This window comes from Poromitra crassiceps (genome assembly GCF_964638095.1).
Source record: "Poromitra crassiceps genome assembly, chromosome: 10".
In the NCBI taxonomy this organism is placed as follows: Eukaryota; Metazoa; Chordata; class Actinopteri; order Beryciformes; family Melamphaidae; genus Poromitra; species Poromitra crassiceps.
Genome location: NC_139631.1, coordinates 54,106,241 through 54,124,642, shown reverse-complemented (window position 1 = coordinate 54,124,642; position 18,402 = coordinate 54,106,241). Strand labels below are relative to the sequence as shown.

Below are 18,402 nucleotides of genomic sequence, written 5' to 3'. Positions count from 1 at the left end.
ACTCAAACGGTTTACAGTTTTCTGATACACTACTGATTTTGTAACAATAAAAAGCTGGTTGAAAATGGGCGGAGTGTTCCTTTAAGCAGCTGGTTTATCACTGTGCAGTCTGCTCGTAATGAGCCTGCTGTGTATTTATACAGCCACATTTACTCACGTGCCTTCTTTTTTTTTTTTTACTTCTGTATGTTTTATGAGTGTGTATGTGTGTTTGTACATATATTTTTGTGGCATTTGGTTGTGTGTGTGTGTGTGTGTGTGTGTGTGTGTGTGTGTGTGTGTGTGTGTGTGTGTGTGTGTGTGTGTGTGTGTGTGTGTGTGTGTGTGTGTGTGTGTGTGTGTGTAGGCCCCCGAGGATGAGGCTCAGCCCATGACAGAGGTGGATCTCTTCATCTCCACCCAGAGGATTAAAGTGCTGAACGCTGACTCCCAGGTAGGCTACTGCACGTCCTGGTAGGCTACTGCACGTCCTGCACGTCCTGGTAGACTACTGCACGTACTGGTAGGCTACTGCACGTCCTGGTAGACTACTGCACGTCCTGCACGTCCTGGTAGACTACTTCACGTACTGGTAGGCTACTGCACGTCCTGCACGTCCTGGTAGACTACTGCACGTACTGGTAGGCTACTGCACGTCCTGGTAGGCTACTGCACGTCCTGCACGTCCTGGTAGACTACTGCACGTACTGGTAGGCTACTGCACGTCCTGGTAGACTACTGCACGTACTGGTAGGCTACTGCACGTCCTGGTAGACTACTGCACGTACTGGTAGGCTACTGCACATCCTGGTAGACTACTGCACGTCCTGGTAGGCTACTGCACGTCCTGGTAGACTACTGCACGTCCTGCACGTCCTGGTAGACTACTGCACGTACTGGTAGGCTACTACACGTACTGGTAGGCTACTGCACGTCCTACTGCAAGATAAATATAGAAATCATAACTGTGCTCACTGGAAGTGCTGTTAATGGCCATAATTGGTCATATTTTATACTTTATTTAAATGTTGGTTGCATATGGCTTTTGTTTGGGTCAGGTTACATTTGACAAGCGTCTATGTTAATTAAGTGTTAAGCGTCTGTTAATTAAGTGTTAAGCATATATGTTAATTAAGTGTTAAGCATATATGTTAATTAAGTGTTAAGCATGTGTTAACACTTAACACATGCTATTAACATGCTATGTTAATAGATTAATGTGATTTCTAACCTTATTGTAGATGCTAAAAAGGCATATGTTGTGGTCCTCTGTGTTCCCATCAGGAGACCATGATGGACCACCCTCTGCGGACCATCTCCTACATTGCTGACATCGGCAACATTGTGGTTCTGATGGCGCGGCGCCGGATGCCTCGGCCCGACTCGGAGGAGAGCGTGGAGGCCTCGGAGCCCGTCCAAGACAACAAGCGCCAATACAAGATGATCTGCCACGTCTTTGAGTCTGACGACGTGAGTCCAACAACAGCACACGCATCTGTTGGTTCTGCTTGAGTCCAACAACAGCACACGCATCTGTTGGTTCTGCTTGAGTCCAACAACAGCACACGCATCTGTTGGTTCTGCTTGAGTCCAACAACAGCACACGCATCTGTTGGTTCTGCTTGAGTCCAACAACAGCACACGCATCTGTTGGTTCTGCTGAGACAACAGCACACGCATCTGTTGGTTCTGCTGAGACAACAGCACACACATCTGTTGGTTCTGCTGAGACAACAGCACACGCATCTGTTGGTTCTGCTGTGACAACAGCACACACATCTGTTGGTTATGCTGAGACAACAGCACACACATCTGTTGGTTCTGCTGTGACAACAGCACACTCATCTGTTGGTTATGCTGAGACAACAGCACACGCATCTGTTGGTTATGCTGAGACAACAGCACACGCATCTGTTGGTTATGCTGAGACAACAGCACACGCATCTGTTGGTTCTGCTGAGACAACAGCACACACATCTGTTGGTTCTGCTGAGGCAACAGCACACACATCTGTTGGTTCTGCTGAGGCAACAGCACACGCATCTGTTGGTTCTGCTGAGGCAACAGCACACACATCTGTTGGTTCTGCTGAGGCAACAGCACACACATCTGTTGGTTCTGCTGTGACAACAGCACACACATCTGTTGGTTCTGCTGTGACAACAGCACACACATCTGTTGGTTCTGCTGTGACAACAGCACACACATCTGTTGGTTCTGCTGAGGCAACAGCACACACATCTGTTGGTTCTGCTGAGGCAACAGCACACACATCTGTTGGTTCTGCTGAGGCAACAGCACACACATCTGTTGGTTCTGCTGAGGCAACAGCACACACATCTGTTGGTTCTGCTGTGACAACAGCACACACATCTGTTGGTTCTGCTGTGACAACAGCACACACATCTGTTGGTTCTGCTGTGACAACAGCACACACATCTGTTGGTTCTGCTGAGGCAACAGCACACACATCTGTTGGTTCTGCTGTGACAACAGCACACACATCTGTTGGTTCTGCTGAGGCAACAGCACACACATCTGTTGGTTCTGCTGTGACAACAGCACACACATCTGTTGGTTCTGCTGTGACAACAGCACACACATCTGTTGGTTCTGCTGTGACAACAGCACACACATCTGTTGGTTCTGCTGAGACAACAGCACACACATCTGTTGGTTCTGCTGAGGCAACAGCACACACATCTGTTGGTTCTGCTGTGACAACAGCACACACATCTGTTGGTTCTGCTGTGACAACAGCACACACATCTGTTGGTTCTGCTGTGACAACAGCACACACATCTGTTGGTTCTGCTGAGGCAACAGCACACACATCTGTTGGTTCTGCTGTGACAACAGCACACACATCTATTGGTTCTGCTGTGACAACAGCACACACATCTGTTGGTTCTGCTGAGGCAACAGCACACACATCTGTTGGTTCTGCTGTGACAACAGCACACACATCTGTTGGTTCTGCTGAGGCAACAGCACACACATCTGTTGGTTCTGCTGTGACAACAGCACACACATCTGTTGGTTCTGCTGTGACAACAGCACACACATCTGTTGGTTCTGCTGAGGCAACAGCACACACATCTGTTGGTTCTGCTGAGGCAACAGCACACACATCTGTTGGTTCTGCTGTGACAACAGCACACACATCTGTTGGTTCTGCTGTGACAACAGCACACGCATCTGTTGGTTCTGCTGTGACAACAGCACACACATCTGTTGGTTCTGCTGTGACAACAGCACACACATCTGTTGGTTCTGCTGTGACAACAGCACACACATCTGTTGGTTCTGCTGAGGCAACAGCACACACATCTGTTGGTTCTGCTGTGACAACAGCACACACATCTGTTGGTTCTGCTGAGGCAACAGCACACACATCTGTTGGTTCTGCTGTGACAACAGCACACACATCTGTTGGTTCTGCTGTGACAAGAACAAAAATAAAAGGAAAGCGGAAGTGACGGAAAAGCCACCGTCACTTCCTTTTCCGCGTCCATTTCGGCTATTCACTAATAACGTTAAAACTGTATAGAAGACGTCAACTCGTCTTACAACAACAGTGGAAAGTTACTGTAAAGTCTCAGTGCAAGTTGCTATTTAGACTGTAAACAGTGGAGCACGGACGCGGAAAAGGAAGTGACGGTGGCAGGAGAGGCGCACTGTACAGGAAGCTGGGAAAAAAGGTATGGCTGTCCCAGAGTCTGTTTTTCAAATAAAAATAGACTCAGAGTTCCCAGATTGTGATCGGAGAAATTAACATCAAAGAGGGACGTTGTTGCCACAGCTTGACCAACCTGTCAGGGACATCTATGGTCAGATGTAGTGAGTGACATGTCAGAAATGCAGTGAGTCGGTCCTGCCTCCCTCTGTACACACACACACACACACACACACACACACACACACACACACACACACACACCTCTGTACACGCCACGACAAACCAGGCTTTTGTGCAGTGTATGCTTTGCATAAGAGGGCTGATTGATTCAAATTGCTTGTGGGAGGAGCTTCCTAACCTGCTTGTGGGAGGAGCTTCCTAACCTAACATTCATTTCAAGTTCCTTGCTTTCCTGATCAGTTACATTTTGTTTGCCTGGTGTCCAGACTCCAGACTTTTCCATAGCACTCCATTCATAGGGGTGTGGACGCACAACAATCCACCGGCTGTTCATTCAGACAGATACTATCCAATATACATGATTGGATGGTCAATGTAGTGTTACAAACTGAATAATACTGATTCAATGGTAACTCTCCCACCTCCCCCCCTACCCAACACGACTCCCAATAGGCCCAGTTGATTGCTCAGTCCATTGGCCAGGCCTTCAGTGTGGCTTACCAGGAGTTCTTGAGGGCCAACGGCATCAACCCAGAGGACCTGAGCCAGAAGGAGTTCAGTGACCTGCTCAACACACAGGACATGTACAACGATGACCTCATCCACTTCTCCAAGTCTGAGAACTGCAAAGATGTAAGTGTCAACTTAACACTGGTCTGAGAACTGCAAAGATGTGTCAGCTTAACACTGGTCTGAGAACTGCAAAGATGTAAGTGTCAGCTTAACACTGGTCTGAGAACTGCAAAGATGTGTCAACTTAACACTGGTCTGAGAACTGCAAAGATGAAAGTGTCAGCTTAACACTGGTCTGAGAACTGCAAAGATGTAAGTGTCAGCTTAACACTGGTCTGAGAACTGCAAAGATGTAAGTGTCAGCTTAACACTGGTCTGAGAACTGCAAAGATGTGTCAGCTTAACACTGGTCTGAGAACTGCAAAGATGTAAGTGTCAGCTTAACACTGGTCTGAGAACTGCAAAGATGTGTCAGCTTAACACTGGTCTGAGAACTGCAAAGATGAAAGTGTCAGCTTAACACTGGTCTGAGAACTGCAAAGATGTAAGTGTCAACTTAACACTGGTCTGAGAACTGCAAAGATGTAAGTGTCAACTTAACACTGGTCTGAGAACTGCAAAGATGTGTCAGCTTAACACTGGTCTGAGAACTGCAAAGATGTGTCAGCTTAACACTGGTCTGAGAACTGCAAAGATGTAAGTGTCAACTTAACACTGGTCTGAGAACTGCAAAGATGTAAGTGTCAACTTAACACTGGTCTGAGAACTGCAAAGATGTGTCAGCTTAACACTGGTCTGAGAACTGCAAAGATGAAAGTGTCAGCTTAACACTGGTCTGAGAACTGCAAAGATGTAAGTGTCAACTTAACACTGGTCTGAGAACTGCAAAGATGTAAGTGTCAACTTAACACTGGTCTGAGAACTGCAAAGATGTAAGTGTCAACTTAACACTGGTCTGAGAACTGCAAAGATGTGTCAGCTTAACACTGGTCTGAGAACTGCAAAGATGTAAGTGTCAACTTAACACTGGTCTGAGAACTGCAAAGATGTGTCAGCTTAACACTGGTCTGAGAACTGCAAAGATGTAAGTGTCAGCTTAACACTGGTCTGAGAACTGCAAAGATGTGTCAGCTTAACACTGGTCTGAGAACTGCAAAGATGTAAGTGTCAACTTAACACTGGTCTGAGAACTGCAAAGATGTAAGTGTCAGCTTAACACTGGTCTGAGAACTGCAAAGATGTAAGTGTCAGCTTAACACTGGTCTGAGAACTGCAAAGATGTGTCAGCTTAACACTGGTCTGAGAACTGCAAAGATGTAAGTGTCAGCTTAACACTGGTCTGAGAACTGCAAAGATGTGTCAGCTTAACACTGGTCTGAGAACTGCAAAGATGTAAGTGTCAACTTAACACTGGTCTGAGAACTGCAAAGATGTAAGTGTCAACTTAACACTGGTCTGAGAACTGCAAAGATGTGTCAGCTTAACACTGGTCTGAGAACTGCAAAGATGTAAGTGTCAGCTTAACACTGGTCTGAGAACTGCAAAGATGTGTCAGCTTAACACTGGTCTGAGAACTGCAAAGATGTAAGTGTCAGCTTAACACTGGTCTGAGAACTGCAAAGATGTGTCAACTTAACACTGGTCTGAGAACTGCAAAGATGTGTCAGCTTAACACTGGTCTTGAATATTTTCATGTCATTATTCTTGAAATGTATTAATGTAAATGTTTCTCTTTGTGCATGTCTGCTTGTTCTTGCATGCTGTCACCTCTAGGTGCTCATAGAGAAGGCTAAGGGGGAGATTCTGGGCGTGGTCATAGTGGAGAGTGGATGGGGCTCTATCCTGCCCACAGTCATCATTGCCAACATGATGCATGCTGGGCCGGCTGAGAGGTCTGATTTCATTTGATTTAATTTGATAGTTTTTATTTTGAATATGTAAAGATAAAAAAAAAACACACAGATAAAACAAGAATGACAATCATAGATATAACAAAAAACAATAAGCCTTTATAGCAAGTGCAATGAACAAATGATCATGCTCAACACAAATTAAACATTACATGTTCAAAAAGGAGTAGGAAGAAGTATACACTTAATTAATCCTCCTACCCCTTTTCAACTATCCTGTTTATCCATAAACTTTTTACAATTAAAGAAACTTAAAGTCCCTGGAAACCAGAAATATTTTATTATTATTTAGCATTTTGAGTTCATCACATCACAGGAACCTATGTTAATAAGCCACCAGCCAAATTTGAACGATGATGAACGTCGCAAAGCATATAAATTTAGGTTTGACAGTCATGACAAAAGTCATGAGAATCAATTAGATTTTAGAGTGTATTTTCTCCCGCGGACTGTGTGGGCGTGTCCCGTCTGCAGCAGGTCTCTCTCTCTCTCTCTCTCTGAGCAGACCGAGGAGCCCTCTCTCTCCGTTAACGGAGAGAGAGAGAGAGAGAGAAGGAGAGAGAGAGAGAGAAGGAAAGAGAGATGGAGTGTGTGTGTGTGTGTGTGTGTGTGTGTGTGTGTGTGTGTGTGTGTGTGTGTGTGTGTGTGTGTTCGCGCGTTGCTCGACGCATAGCACAGACAGAGAGGGTTTACAGAGAGGAAGAGATCTCTGCGCTGCGAGTGCACAGCGCTACTGTGTGTGTCAGTGTGTGTGTGCGCGTGCGTGCATGCGTGTGTGATTCGATTAAATCTTATGACGTGATAAGATCATGCATTTTAGCACCGCGCGCACCGCTCTCTTCAATGAGGAAATGGAAATTCAGACCTTGTAGAAAAGTGTCGATTTTTGGGGTTAGGGTTGAAAGTAATGTTAACTTACTTTCTGAGGCACACAATTACTCACATAAGACCCTAAATTTAATAGTTAGAAGGTTTTTGTGGATTTTGGTTTCCAGGGATTAATATGTATTTAATTGTAGATCACTACTAATATATATATATATATATATAGATTCAGATTCAGATTCATTTATTAAGGACTGCACAACAAAGTCGGCAGAATTTGCTTTCGGTACAGCATATTATAGCACAATAGCTACTGTGTCAGCAGAAAAATACATGGACAGTACAGATATGAAAACAATACACAGACAGTACAGGTAGCATATAAAGACAAATACAGGACATTCAACATGAACAGAAATTGCGGATGGGGTATTGCTTCAGGAGTGGGTGGAGTTCAGTGACCTGATGGCAGTGGGGAAAAAGCTGTTTTTGAACCGGGTTGTTTTGGTGGAAATGGATCTATAGCGCCGGCCAGAGGGCAACAGTTGGAACAGCTGGGTGAGATGAGTCAGAAATGATCTTTTCTGCTCTTGTGATTGTGCGTTTATGGTAGAGTGACTCTAGTGATGGGAGTGGGGTGCCTATGATTTTTGAAGCTTTTTTGATTATGCGTTGTAGTTTGTTTGGTGAATGACTGTCCAGACTGCTGTACCAGACTGTTATGGATGAGGTGAGGATGCTTTTGAGGATGGCTGTGTAGAACTGGAGGAGCAGATTGCGTTTGACTTTGAATTTTTTGAGCTGCCGGAGGTGGAATAGTCTTTGATTGGCCTTTTTGATTATGTGATCGGTGTTATTGTCCCATTTGAGTGTGTTGCTGATGTGGTGCCCAGGAATGTGTCTGTGTCTGTGGTAGATATGGGTTCTCCAGAGATGTAGAAGGGTGTCTTGGGGGGTGGGTTCCGTCAGAAGTCTGTGATGAGTTCTTTGGTTTTGGATGTCAAGTCAAGTCAAGTCAAATTTTATTTATATAGCACCTTTCATACACAAAGGCAATTCAAGGTGCTTTACAAAAAAATAATCGAAAAAACAAGCAGCAAAGCAATGCACATATAAAAAACACATAAAAAACACAGCCGACAGTTTTAGTTAAAATATATACTCAAATTAACAAACATGAAACATTATTTCTGTTTTAAATAAGTTACAAGGCACTCTTCAGTATTATTATTACATGTACAGTCCATTTGTTGGAAATGTACAGGAATTTTTTTTTAAAAATTACAGGCCGAGAGAGGCAGTAGTTTAGTAGCAGTTAAAAGCAAGAGTAAACATAAAGGTCTTTAGCTTGGATTTAAAAATAGGCAGAGTAGGGGCAGATCTAATGTGTTCAGGGAGTTTGTTCCAGTTATGAGAGGCATAGTGGGAGAACGCGGCTTCACCATGTTTTGATTTGGTCCTTGGGACAATTAGTAGACCAGTGCCTGAAGATCTCAGGGATCTGGATGGTTCATAGTGTAGAAGCATTTCAGAGATGTAGTGTGGGCCTGACCCGTTGAGAGATTTGTAAACTATTAGCAGAATTTTAAAGTCTATTCTAAGATTTACTGGCAGCCAATGCAGGGATTTGAGAACTGGTGTAATGTGTTCAGCTTTCTTGGTTCTTGTTAGAACTCTAGCAGCCGCATTCTGAATGAGCTGAAGTTGTTTAACAGCTTTTTTGTGTTGAGATGTAGTTTATTGTCCTGGCACCAAGTGACAGCTTGGGCCCTTGATTACGGTAATGATCCTGGTTATTGTTGGTGATGAGTTATGTTATGTTATGGTGGTGTCGTCTGCATATTTGAAAAAGGAAACTGAACTGTGGTGGGATGTTAGGAGGTTGGTGTAGTAGATGGAGAAGAGCCTGGGGGAGAAGATGCAACCCTAGGGGGCACCAGTACTGAGGGTCAGGGGGCTGGACAGGAGGCTGCCTATCCTGACCACCTGACGCCTCCGCCACAGAACGCTTCTGATCAGATGACAGAGAGAGAGAGGAATGTTCATGTCCGTCATTTTATGGAAGAGTTTGACCGGGTCTATTGTGTTAAAGGCAGAGCTGAAATCTATGAAAAGGGTGTGGATGTATGTGTTGGGTGAGTCCAGGTGTTGTAGTGAACTGTGGATGTATGTGTTGGGTGAGTCCATGTGTTGTAGTGAACTATGCAGGGCCAGGTTGACAGCATCTTCAACTGATCTATATATATATGTATATATATATAAAATAATAAATACATAAATAAATATTACTATTTATACCTTATATATACTATACATTTCTTTGTACTGTATATTACCATCTATACAGGTCTGGGCGAGTTAACATTGGAGACCAAATCATGTCCATCAATGGGACCAGCCTAGTGGGACTGCCACTGTCCACCTGCCAGAGCATCATCAAGGTGTAGTATGCACGAATATTCATTCATTTAATCACCAGTTGTGTTAGATGCTAACAGTTTATGAGAGTAGTTTAATAGAACACATTCAATCAAGCAGTACATATGAAAGAAATGGTGGTAAACACTGAATAACCTACTAGGTTTTGACCTATTCTTGTTTCAATCAATATTTGCTGGCCCGGAGTTTTGAGAAAAACACTGGCGGTGAAATGTCACTGTGATTGATACTAAAAGATAAAAGATACTACCCGAGCATAGCAAGACTGGACTAGATCTATTATTTTTGACAAGAATGATGTTTTCCTGATTATAGTAACTTCAATACAGCAACAGTTGATGCTGCACCTACAGTAGCTCAGAGATTAAGATTGAGCTTTTAGGGAAGCGGTGCAATATATAATAATCTTTCATTTCAACATTTTGCTCTTTCTTTGCGGAGGGCTGGTGCAATATTTTACCACTGGGTACGCTTGATGTATATGTACACTGTAGGAATTTAATGTTAATTGTCGTCTGATTGCACTGTCTATATGTCAATATGTATATGTCTAACGCTGTGTCTCTTGATGCCCAAAAAGAATTTCTCCCAAGGGAGACAATAAAGGCTTATTCAATTCAATTCAATTAAACCGGACGGACAAACCCCGTCTTTATTTGTCACAAACACCATCGTCACGCACGTGCATGACAGCCAGTACACACACACACATGCTTTGGAGGCGCCGTGAAATTTGTCCTCCACGTTTGACCCATCCTGGCTCGTCCTCCTCCATGGTTCTGGCCAGGAGCGGTTGGCAGCTGCAGTGAAGCGCCCGGGGACCAACTTCTTCCAACCGCTGCTGGTCAGACGACGATCTTCTGCGTGTTTTTAGTGGGGGGGTTATATACGGAGGAACCCCAGGGAGCACGGGGAGAACATGCAAACTCCACACAGAAAAGCCTTTTCGACTTTTCGTGGGCACTGAAGACATGGGAGGAGCACACCCTCAGCGCCCACAGTCTGCGCCAGAACCCTCACCACACATCAACTATCACAGAACCCTCACCACACATCAGCTATCACAGAACCCTCACCACACATCAACTATCACAGAACCCTCACCACACATCAACTATCACAGAACCCTCACCACACATCAACTATCACAGAACCCTCACCACACATCAACTATCACAGAACCCTCACCACACATCAACTATCACAGAACCCTCACCACACATCAACTATCACAGAACGCTCACTCACCACACATCAACTATCACAGAACCCTCACCACACATCAACTATCACAGAACCCTCACCACACATCAACTATCACAGAACCCTCACCACACATCAACTATCACAGAACCCTCACCACACATCAGCTATCACAGAACCCTCACCACACATCAACTATCACAGAACCCTCACCACACATCAACTATCACAGAACCCTCACCACACATCAACTATCACAGAACCCTCACCACACATCAACTATCACAGAACCCTCACCACACATCAACTATCACAGAACCCTCACCACACATCAGCTATCACAGAACCCTCACCACACATCAACTATCACAGAACCCTCACCACACATCAACTATCACAGAACGCTCACCACACATCAACTATCACAGAACCCTCACCACACATCAGCTATCACAGAACCCTCACCAGACATCAACTATCACAGAACCCTCACCACACATCAACTATCACAGAACCCTCACCACACATCAACTATCACAGAACCCTCACCACACATCAACTATCACAGAACGCTCACTCACCACACATCAACTATCACAGAACGCTCACCACACATCAGCATCACGGGGGAGAGTTGAGGACTGAATGTGCCAATTAAGTAATGAGGAATGATTAGGTGGCCATGATTGAAGGAAGGCCTGTGTGGGAATTTAGCCAGGGCACCGGGGTTACACCCCTCAGGGCACCGGGGTTACACCCCTCAGGGCACCGGGGTTATACCCCTCAGGGCACCGGGGTTATACCCCTCAGGGCACCGGGGTTACACCCCTCAGGGCACTGGGGTTACACCCCTACTCTTGTGAAGAGTGCCGATGGGATCTTTAATGACCACAGAGAGTCAGGATCTCGGTCTAACGTCTCATCTGAAGGACGGTGCTCACTCACAGGACAGAGTCCCTGTCTCTGCCCTGGGGCATTGGGGAGATTATTCATCAGACTAGATTATTCACCAAACCAGAGGGGGAGAGCACCTCCTACTGGTCCTCCAACACCACTTCCAGCACCAGTCTCCCATCCAAGGAGTATCCTAGACCAGATGTTATTTGAAAAGTTTGTCCTACCCTGCTACATACACACACTTTCTACATCTCTCTATCTGTATCTTGAATGTGTGCTCACACAGTTTCTACATCTCTCTATCTGTATCTTGAATGTGTGCTCACTGCTCATTTAGTTGTATGAACATGTCAAACATTTTGTGGCCCCACTGGAATTGTTAAATCGGAATCACCACTGGTATCATGTGTCTTTAGTATGGCAATGTACAAACAGCAACTGACGCTGTACATGTATTGTTTGTGTTCAGGGTCTGAAGAACATGTATTGTTTGTGTGCAGGGTCTGAAGAACATGTATTGTTTGTGTTCAGGGTCTGAAGAACCAGTCTATACATGTATTGTTTGTGTTCAGGGTCTGAAGAACCAGTCTGTACATGTATTGTTTGTGTTCAGGGTCTGAAGAACCAGTCTATACATGTATTGTTTGTGTTCAGGGTCTGAAGAACCAGTCTGTACATGTATTGTTTGTGTTCAGGGTCTGAAGAACCAGTCTATACATGTATTGTTTGTGTTCAGGGTCTGAAGAACCAGTCTGTACATGTATTGTTTGTGTTCAGGGTCTGAAGAACCAGTCTATACATGTATTGTTTGTGTTCAGGGTCTGAAGAACCAGTCTATACATGTATTGTTTGTGTTCAGGGTCTGAAGAACCAGTCTATACATGTATTGTTTGTGTTCAGGGTCTGAAGAACCAGTCTGTACATGTATTGTTTGTGTTCAGGGTCTGAAGAACCAGTCTATACATGTATTGTTTGTGTTCAGGGTCTGAAGAACCAGTCTGTACATGTATTGTTTGTGTTCAGGGTCTGAAGAACCAGTCTATACATGTATTGTTTGTGTGCAGGGTCTGAAGAACCAGTCTGTACATGTATTGTTTGTGTGCAGGGTCTGAAGAACCAGTCTATACATGTATTGTTTGTGTTCAGGGTCTGAAGAACCAGTCTATACATGTATTGTTTGTGTTCAGGGTCTGAAGAACCAGTCGCGTATCAAGCTGAACATCGTCAGATGCCCTCCAGTGACCACCGTACTCATCAGACGGCCCGACCTCCGCTACCAGCTGGGCTTTAGCGTCCAGAACGGCATTGTGGGTAGCACTGATCAATCACTTTGCAATTTGTTAAACGTTGGTAAAATGTTGAACAAGGTTCATGCTTTTAGACCAAGGTTGTTATTATAGTTTACATTTTTCATTTGTTTTTATTTTTATTTCGTTTTGACTTGTGTAAAAAAAAAAAGTGCTTAGTTTTAGTTTAGCTTGTATTAGTTTCAGTGTTAGTTTTAGTCTTGTAATATGGGGTAGCCATGTCAGGGTGAGATTCAAAAAGGTCAGAAAAAGTATTTATTATTACCGTAATTTCCGCACTATAAGGCGCACCTGAGTATAAGCCGCAGCAGCAAAATTGCCTGTTTGTTACATATATAAGCCGCACCGGACTATAAGCCGCGGGTGTTTTGATGTTTAATTACCATATGTAAGGGTTCGTGCACAGAGGGGATTGTCGGGAAAGAGATGGCTGTTTGGGGAAGCTCCCATTTATTAACATTTCAACAAAACAAGCATATCCCGCTGGGGATCTTTTCTTTTGGCATTGTGAGACGCTTAAAAATCACCATCGGCGGGAGCTTTACTCCAGATACTGTGCAGCCAAGAACACAAGTGAAATTTGTTCTCTCGTGACCTGTGGTTCTCAACGTGATGGACGATTCACCTTTCTTGTTAACAGTCCTAGTGAGAGGCAGGTCGAACGTCAAAGGCACTTCATCCATATTTATGATCTGCTCCGGTCCGATGGATTATTCCTTGATCTTTCTTTGTGTGAATTCGCCGAAGTTTGTAATTTTCTCCTGGTAGTCGGGAGGGAGTTGCTGACACACAGTCGTCCGCGCCCTGACGGACAGTCCCTTTCGTCTCATAAATCTGAAACACCAGGATGGTCCACCTCTAAAATGTTCAATTTTCATTTCGGTGGCGACTGTTTTGGCCTTCAGTCGGATCTGAACGGTGGACACACCTCGGCCGTCTGCTCTCTGTGTCAACACCCTGATGCCAAGGTTACGTGCTGCTGCTTGATTTCCTTCTTTCCTTCTTCTTCTCGCCGCCATCGTCGTAACACAGCCAGTTCTCCATCTTTTGAAGCATGATGTTAGATTACAACGAGCTAGTTGTGTGGCTTAGCCTTCCAAAATGTTGCCGTTAGTTTTTATGCCTCCGCCGGCGATAGCCAGGCCGGAGGCATTATGGATCCGGGTTGTCCGTCCGTACGTACGGCTGTCCGTCCGTCCGTCCGTCCGTACGATGTTTGTTAACGCGATATCTGAGGAACGCCTGGACGGAATTTCATCAGATTCGCCTTAAACATTCACTTAGGCTCAAGGATGATCTGATTAGATTTTGGTGGTCAAAGGTCAAAGGTCAAGGTCACTGTGACCTCTCGAACGCCATTTTCAAGCTTGTTAACGCGATATCTGAGGAACGCTTGTACGGAATTTCATCAGATTCGCCTTAAACATTCACTTAGGCTCAAGGATGATCTGATTAGATTTTGGTGGTCAAAGGTCAAAGGTCAAGGTCACTGACCTCTCGAACGCCATTTTCAAGCTTGTTAACGCGATATCTGAGGAACGCTTGTACGGAATTTCATCAGATTCGCCTTAAACATTCACTTAGGCTCAAGGATGATCTGATTAGATTTTGGTGGTCAAAGGTCAAAGGTCAAGGTCACTGTGACCTCTCGAACGCCATTTTCACGCTTGTTAACGCGATATCTCAGGAATGCCTTGACGGAATTTAATCAAACTTGTCTCAAACATCGACTTGGACTCAAGGATGAACTGATTAGATTTTGGTGGTCAAAGGTCAAGGTCACTGTGACCTCTCGAACGCCATTTTCAAGCTTGTTAACGCGATATCTCAGGAATGCCTTGACGGAATTTAATCAAACTTGTCTCAAACATCGACTTGGACTCAAGGATGAACTGATTACATTTTGGTGGTCAAAGGTCAAGGTCACTGTGACCTCTCAAACGCCATTTTCCAGCTTGTTAACGCGATATCTCATGAATACCTTGACGGAATTTCATCAAATTTGCCTCAAACATCTACTTAGACTCAAGGATGAACTGATTCGATTTTGGTGGTCAAAAGTCAAAGGTCAAGGTCACTGTGACCTCTCAAACGCTATTTTCAAGCTTGTTAACGTGATATCTCAGGAATGCCTTGACGGAATTTAATCAAACTTGTCTCAAACATCGACTTGGACTCAAGGATGATCTGATTAGATTTTGGTGGTCAAAGGTCAAAGGTCAAGGTGAGCTCTCGAACGCCATTTTCAAGCTTGTTAACGCGATATCTCAGGAATGCCTTGACGGAATTTAATCAAACTTTTCTCAAATATCGACTTGGACTCAAGGATGAACTGATTACATTTTGGTGGTCAAAGTTCAAGGTCACTGTGACCTCTCACACACCCAATTTCCAAGCTCTGTAACGCAACATCACAGGAGCGCCTTGACGGAATCTCTTCCAATTTGCCTCAAATGGCGATTTGGACTCCAGAATCAACTAATGGCGGAGGCATAAGTCCGCGTTGCGGTCGTTCTAGTTTAGAATGTAATACATAGAATTGGGAATGTTACATTCAATTTCATTCAGACTGTCTTTCAGGCTCAATCGCTGCCATTTTCCCCCCGGAGCGAGGGAGGAGGGAGGGTGTTTTACTGTAGTGGCTGAGAGAGCGTAGTGGCACAGTGCTTCAATCAGGTCGCGAGGCACATTTTTTGCAACATCATCCAATCAGGGTCTCGCTCTCGTAATGTCTGTCTTGCTCTCGTTCTGCCTCATACCAACATCCATAGATTTTGGAGGTCCCCGAGCGGCCGTTAGCTGATAAAATCCATAGATAAGCCGCACCGTTATATAAGCCGCAGGGCCAAAAAACGGGGAAAAAGCCGCGGCTTATAGTCCGAAATTTACGGTAATATAATGAAAACTCAACAAAACATACAGTACCATTAAAAAAAATACTCTATTGACTCAGGACAGATGAACCACCATCCACAAAAGACAACTCTAAAAGATGAGTGTCTGTCAGTGTGTTTGTGTCATTAACCAGAATCCATGCAATATTCTAGTCTTACAGTATGTATGAAATAAATTGACTTTAGATGAAAACAAAAGCCATTTTCTCTATAATTTAGTTTATTTTAATTTCAGTTATTTATTGTTTGTAGCCCAGTTTTAATTTTATTTCAGTTAAAGAAAATAGTTTTTGTTATTCCATTCGTTTTCAAGGTTAACAATAATACGCTTTTTTCCAACTGGAGCGGTGTTCTCTCTCTCCCCCTTCGGCCAGATCTGCAGCCTTATGCGTGGGGGCATCGCTGAACGGGGCGGGGTCAGGGTGGGGCACCGCATCATCGAGATCAACAGCCAGAGTGTGGTGGCCACGCCCCACGAAAAGATTGTCCAGATCCTCTCCAGTGCTGTGGGAGAGGTGAGACACAGACTCAGGGCTCCTCAGGTCATGACGTCATTAGGTCATCAGGTCAGGAGGTCATGAGGTCAGGGCTCATCAGGTCATGGCAGAATCTCTTTACTCTCCAAATGCATTAAATGTATTGCATTTAATGCATACAAACACAACAAGGGCAAATTCAGCCAAGGGACCATGTGCGTCGTGTAGCAACCGCGGGGGGCGGCTTACCTGTGTGTGTGTGTGTGTGTGTGTGTGTGTGTGTGTGTGTGTGTGTGTGTGTCACATTTCGGATCAGCAAAAAAAATCAAATGCAAAATCATATTTTTCCAAACTTAGTAGTAGTATAACCAGCAGGAGGCCGATGTGTGACGCGAGTTTGGTGACACTACATTGTATGAGAGTGAAGTTATTGATTCATTTCCCCAAGAAAACTTCACAAAAATTATGTAAAATCATATTTTTCCAAACTTAGTGCTGTAGTATAACCAGCAGGAGAGGTCTTTGATGTGTGACGTGATTTTGGTGAAGCTACACTGTACGACAGTGAAGTTATTGAATATTTTTTTGTAGTCCGTGTTGCACTTTGTAGACGGTCTCTAAGCACTCGCCTCAGCTGGCTGCACGATAAGACGAATGTTATTTGTCCATCTCGGAGGATTGCTCGTTTAGGTGACAATGAGGTTGTAGAGGCGTTGTTTGTGCGTTACAAATGCTTCGCATAAGAGCTATTGATCCAGGAAGTGCGAATCTGTCAATATATTTCCAACTTGGCCAAAGGCGAGCGGAGCCGTGTGTTTTTCAAAGGGAAGGCTGACGTGACTGTAAGCTGACTGAAAATGCCACTGACACAGTCGCTCGCTCTTCTTTCCTGCCCTTCTAAAGTAACGCACTTCTTCACTGCAGCTCTGCAGGGATCTCTGCTCCCCTGCATCCATGTAGGTAACGTTAATCGTTACTGTCAAAAGGGACAGCGGCAGTTAAACTGTATCACTGATGGTTAAACGTGCAATTCATCTGCCGTTCTTTTTTTGAAAGTGCCTGCCATTTCTGAGCGACTTGTTCCCAGACTGACTGAGTGACCCTCCAAAGACCTATTCTGTGAATCTGTGATAGGCAAAACCAGTAATTAAACAATCTATTCATTTTTCTCTACTTTCTTTGTATCACTCTTCTCTTTCTTTCTTTCTTTCTTTCTTTCTCTCTCAGATCCACATGAAGACGATGCCTGCAGCCATGTACCGCCTGCTGACTGCCCAGGAGCAACCTGTTTACATCTAACGATAACCCCTGACCTCACACACCCTTTAAACTGTCAATATTCAACTTTGACCCCTCTCCTCAACCCAATATACATTCTACTACATCAACTACCCATCTGTCCACACTTAATGGAATACTGTACAGTGAGTTTTCGGTCGACAATCGTCTCATTGGTCAACTTACCCATTAAGTGACGTGAACATAGACACCAAAATCATCATTTTGTGTCCCTGGTCGATTGTCCATTATGTTGAGTGATAGATAGTATAGGTTCCATGCTAACACTTTAGCATACACTATTGATAGAGAATCAAAAACACTAGCATTCATTTCAAAGTGAGAAAATGAGAACTTGTTAGCAGCTAAATGGTAAGTATCATCTTAAAAATGATATGCCATTAAGTCTGGCAGTTTTGTGTAGGAGATATACTGTACATGAAATATCCTTATGTAAAAGGGAGTAAGTGGGTTCTGCAATTTTGGTCACATTTGGGTGGTCACGTTTTTGGTCCCATTTTTGGTTACCTATGACATCATCAGTGATGTCACTCAAGCAATTGTGGCATCACTGATGATGTCACAATAGCCACTTCTTAACATGCAGTGGAATCTGTATTATAACCTGCTCCTAGCCGGTTGGCCTGCATGTTAAACAACAATTAGCCGGCCTACGCGCACTCCCGCGAGTCCGTATCTTATTCACCTCGACCGCCAGTATAAGATCCGCTTCCACGCAATCGCAGCTGCTGTTAGACAGTGGCAGGTCATTATCCGCAGATCCGTCTGAGTGGGCGGGTGTGGCTCTTCGTGACTCACTTC

The 18,402-nt window shown here is 44.4% G+C and overlaps 1 protein-coding gene across 1 annotated transcript in view; it reads left to right on the top strand.

Annotated features, from left to right (window-relative positions):
• The window catches only part of apba1a (amyloid beta (A4) precursor protein-binding, family A, member 1a), a gene marked incomplete at both ends in the record, with an annotated part of 33,046 nt that extends 15,445 nt beyond the window's left edge, over nucleotides 1–17,601 (top strand). The window contains 8 exons of the mRNA XM_083645085.1: nucleotides 347–433; nucleotides 1,264–1,449; nucleotides 4,292–4,471; nucleotides 6,125–6,243; nucleotides 9,434–9,527; nucleotides 12,813–12,932; nucleotides 16,201–16,341; nucleotides 17,530–17,601. Of these exons, the coding sequence (XP_083501211.1) occupies nucleotides 347–433; nucleotides 1,264–1,449; nucleotides 4,292–4,471; nucleotides 6,125–6,243; nucleotides 9,434–9,527; nucleotides 12,813–12,932; nucleotides 16,201–16,341; nucleotides 17,530–17,601 (999 nt within the window). The remainder of the gene's footprint in view (nucleotides 1–346; nucleotides 434–1,263; nucleotides 1,450–4,291; nucleotides 4,472–6,124; nucleotides 6,244–9,433; nucleotides 9,528–12,812; nucleotides 12,933–16,200; nucleotides 16,342–17,529) is intronic.
• Nucleotides 17,602–18,402: the final 801 nt, after the last annotated feature.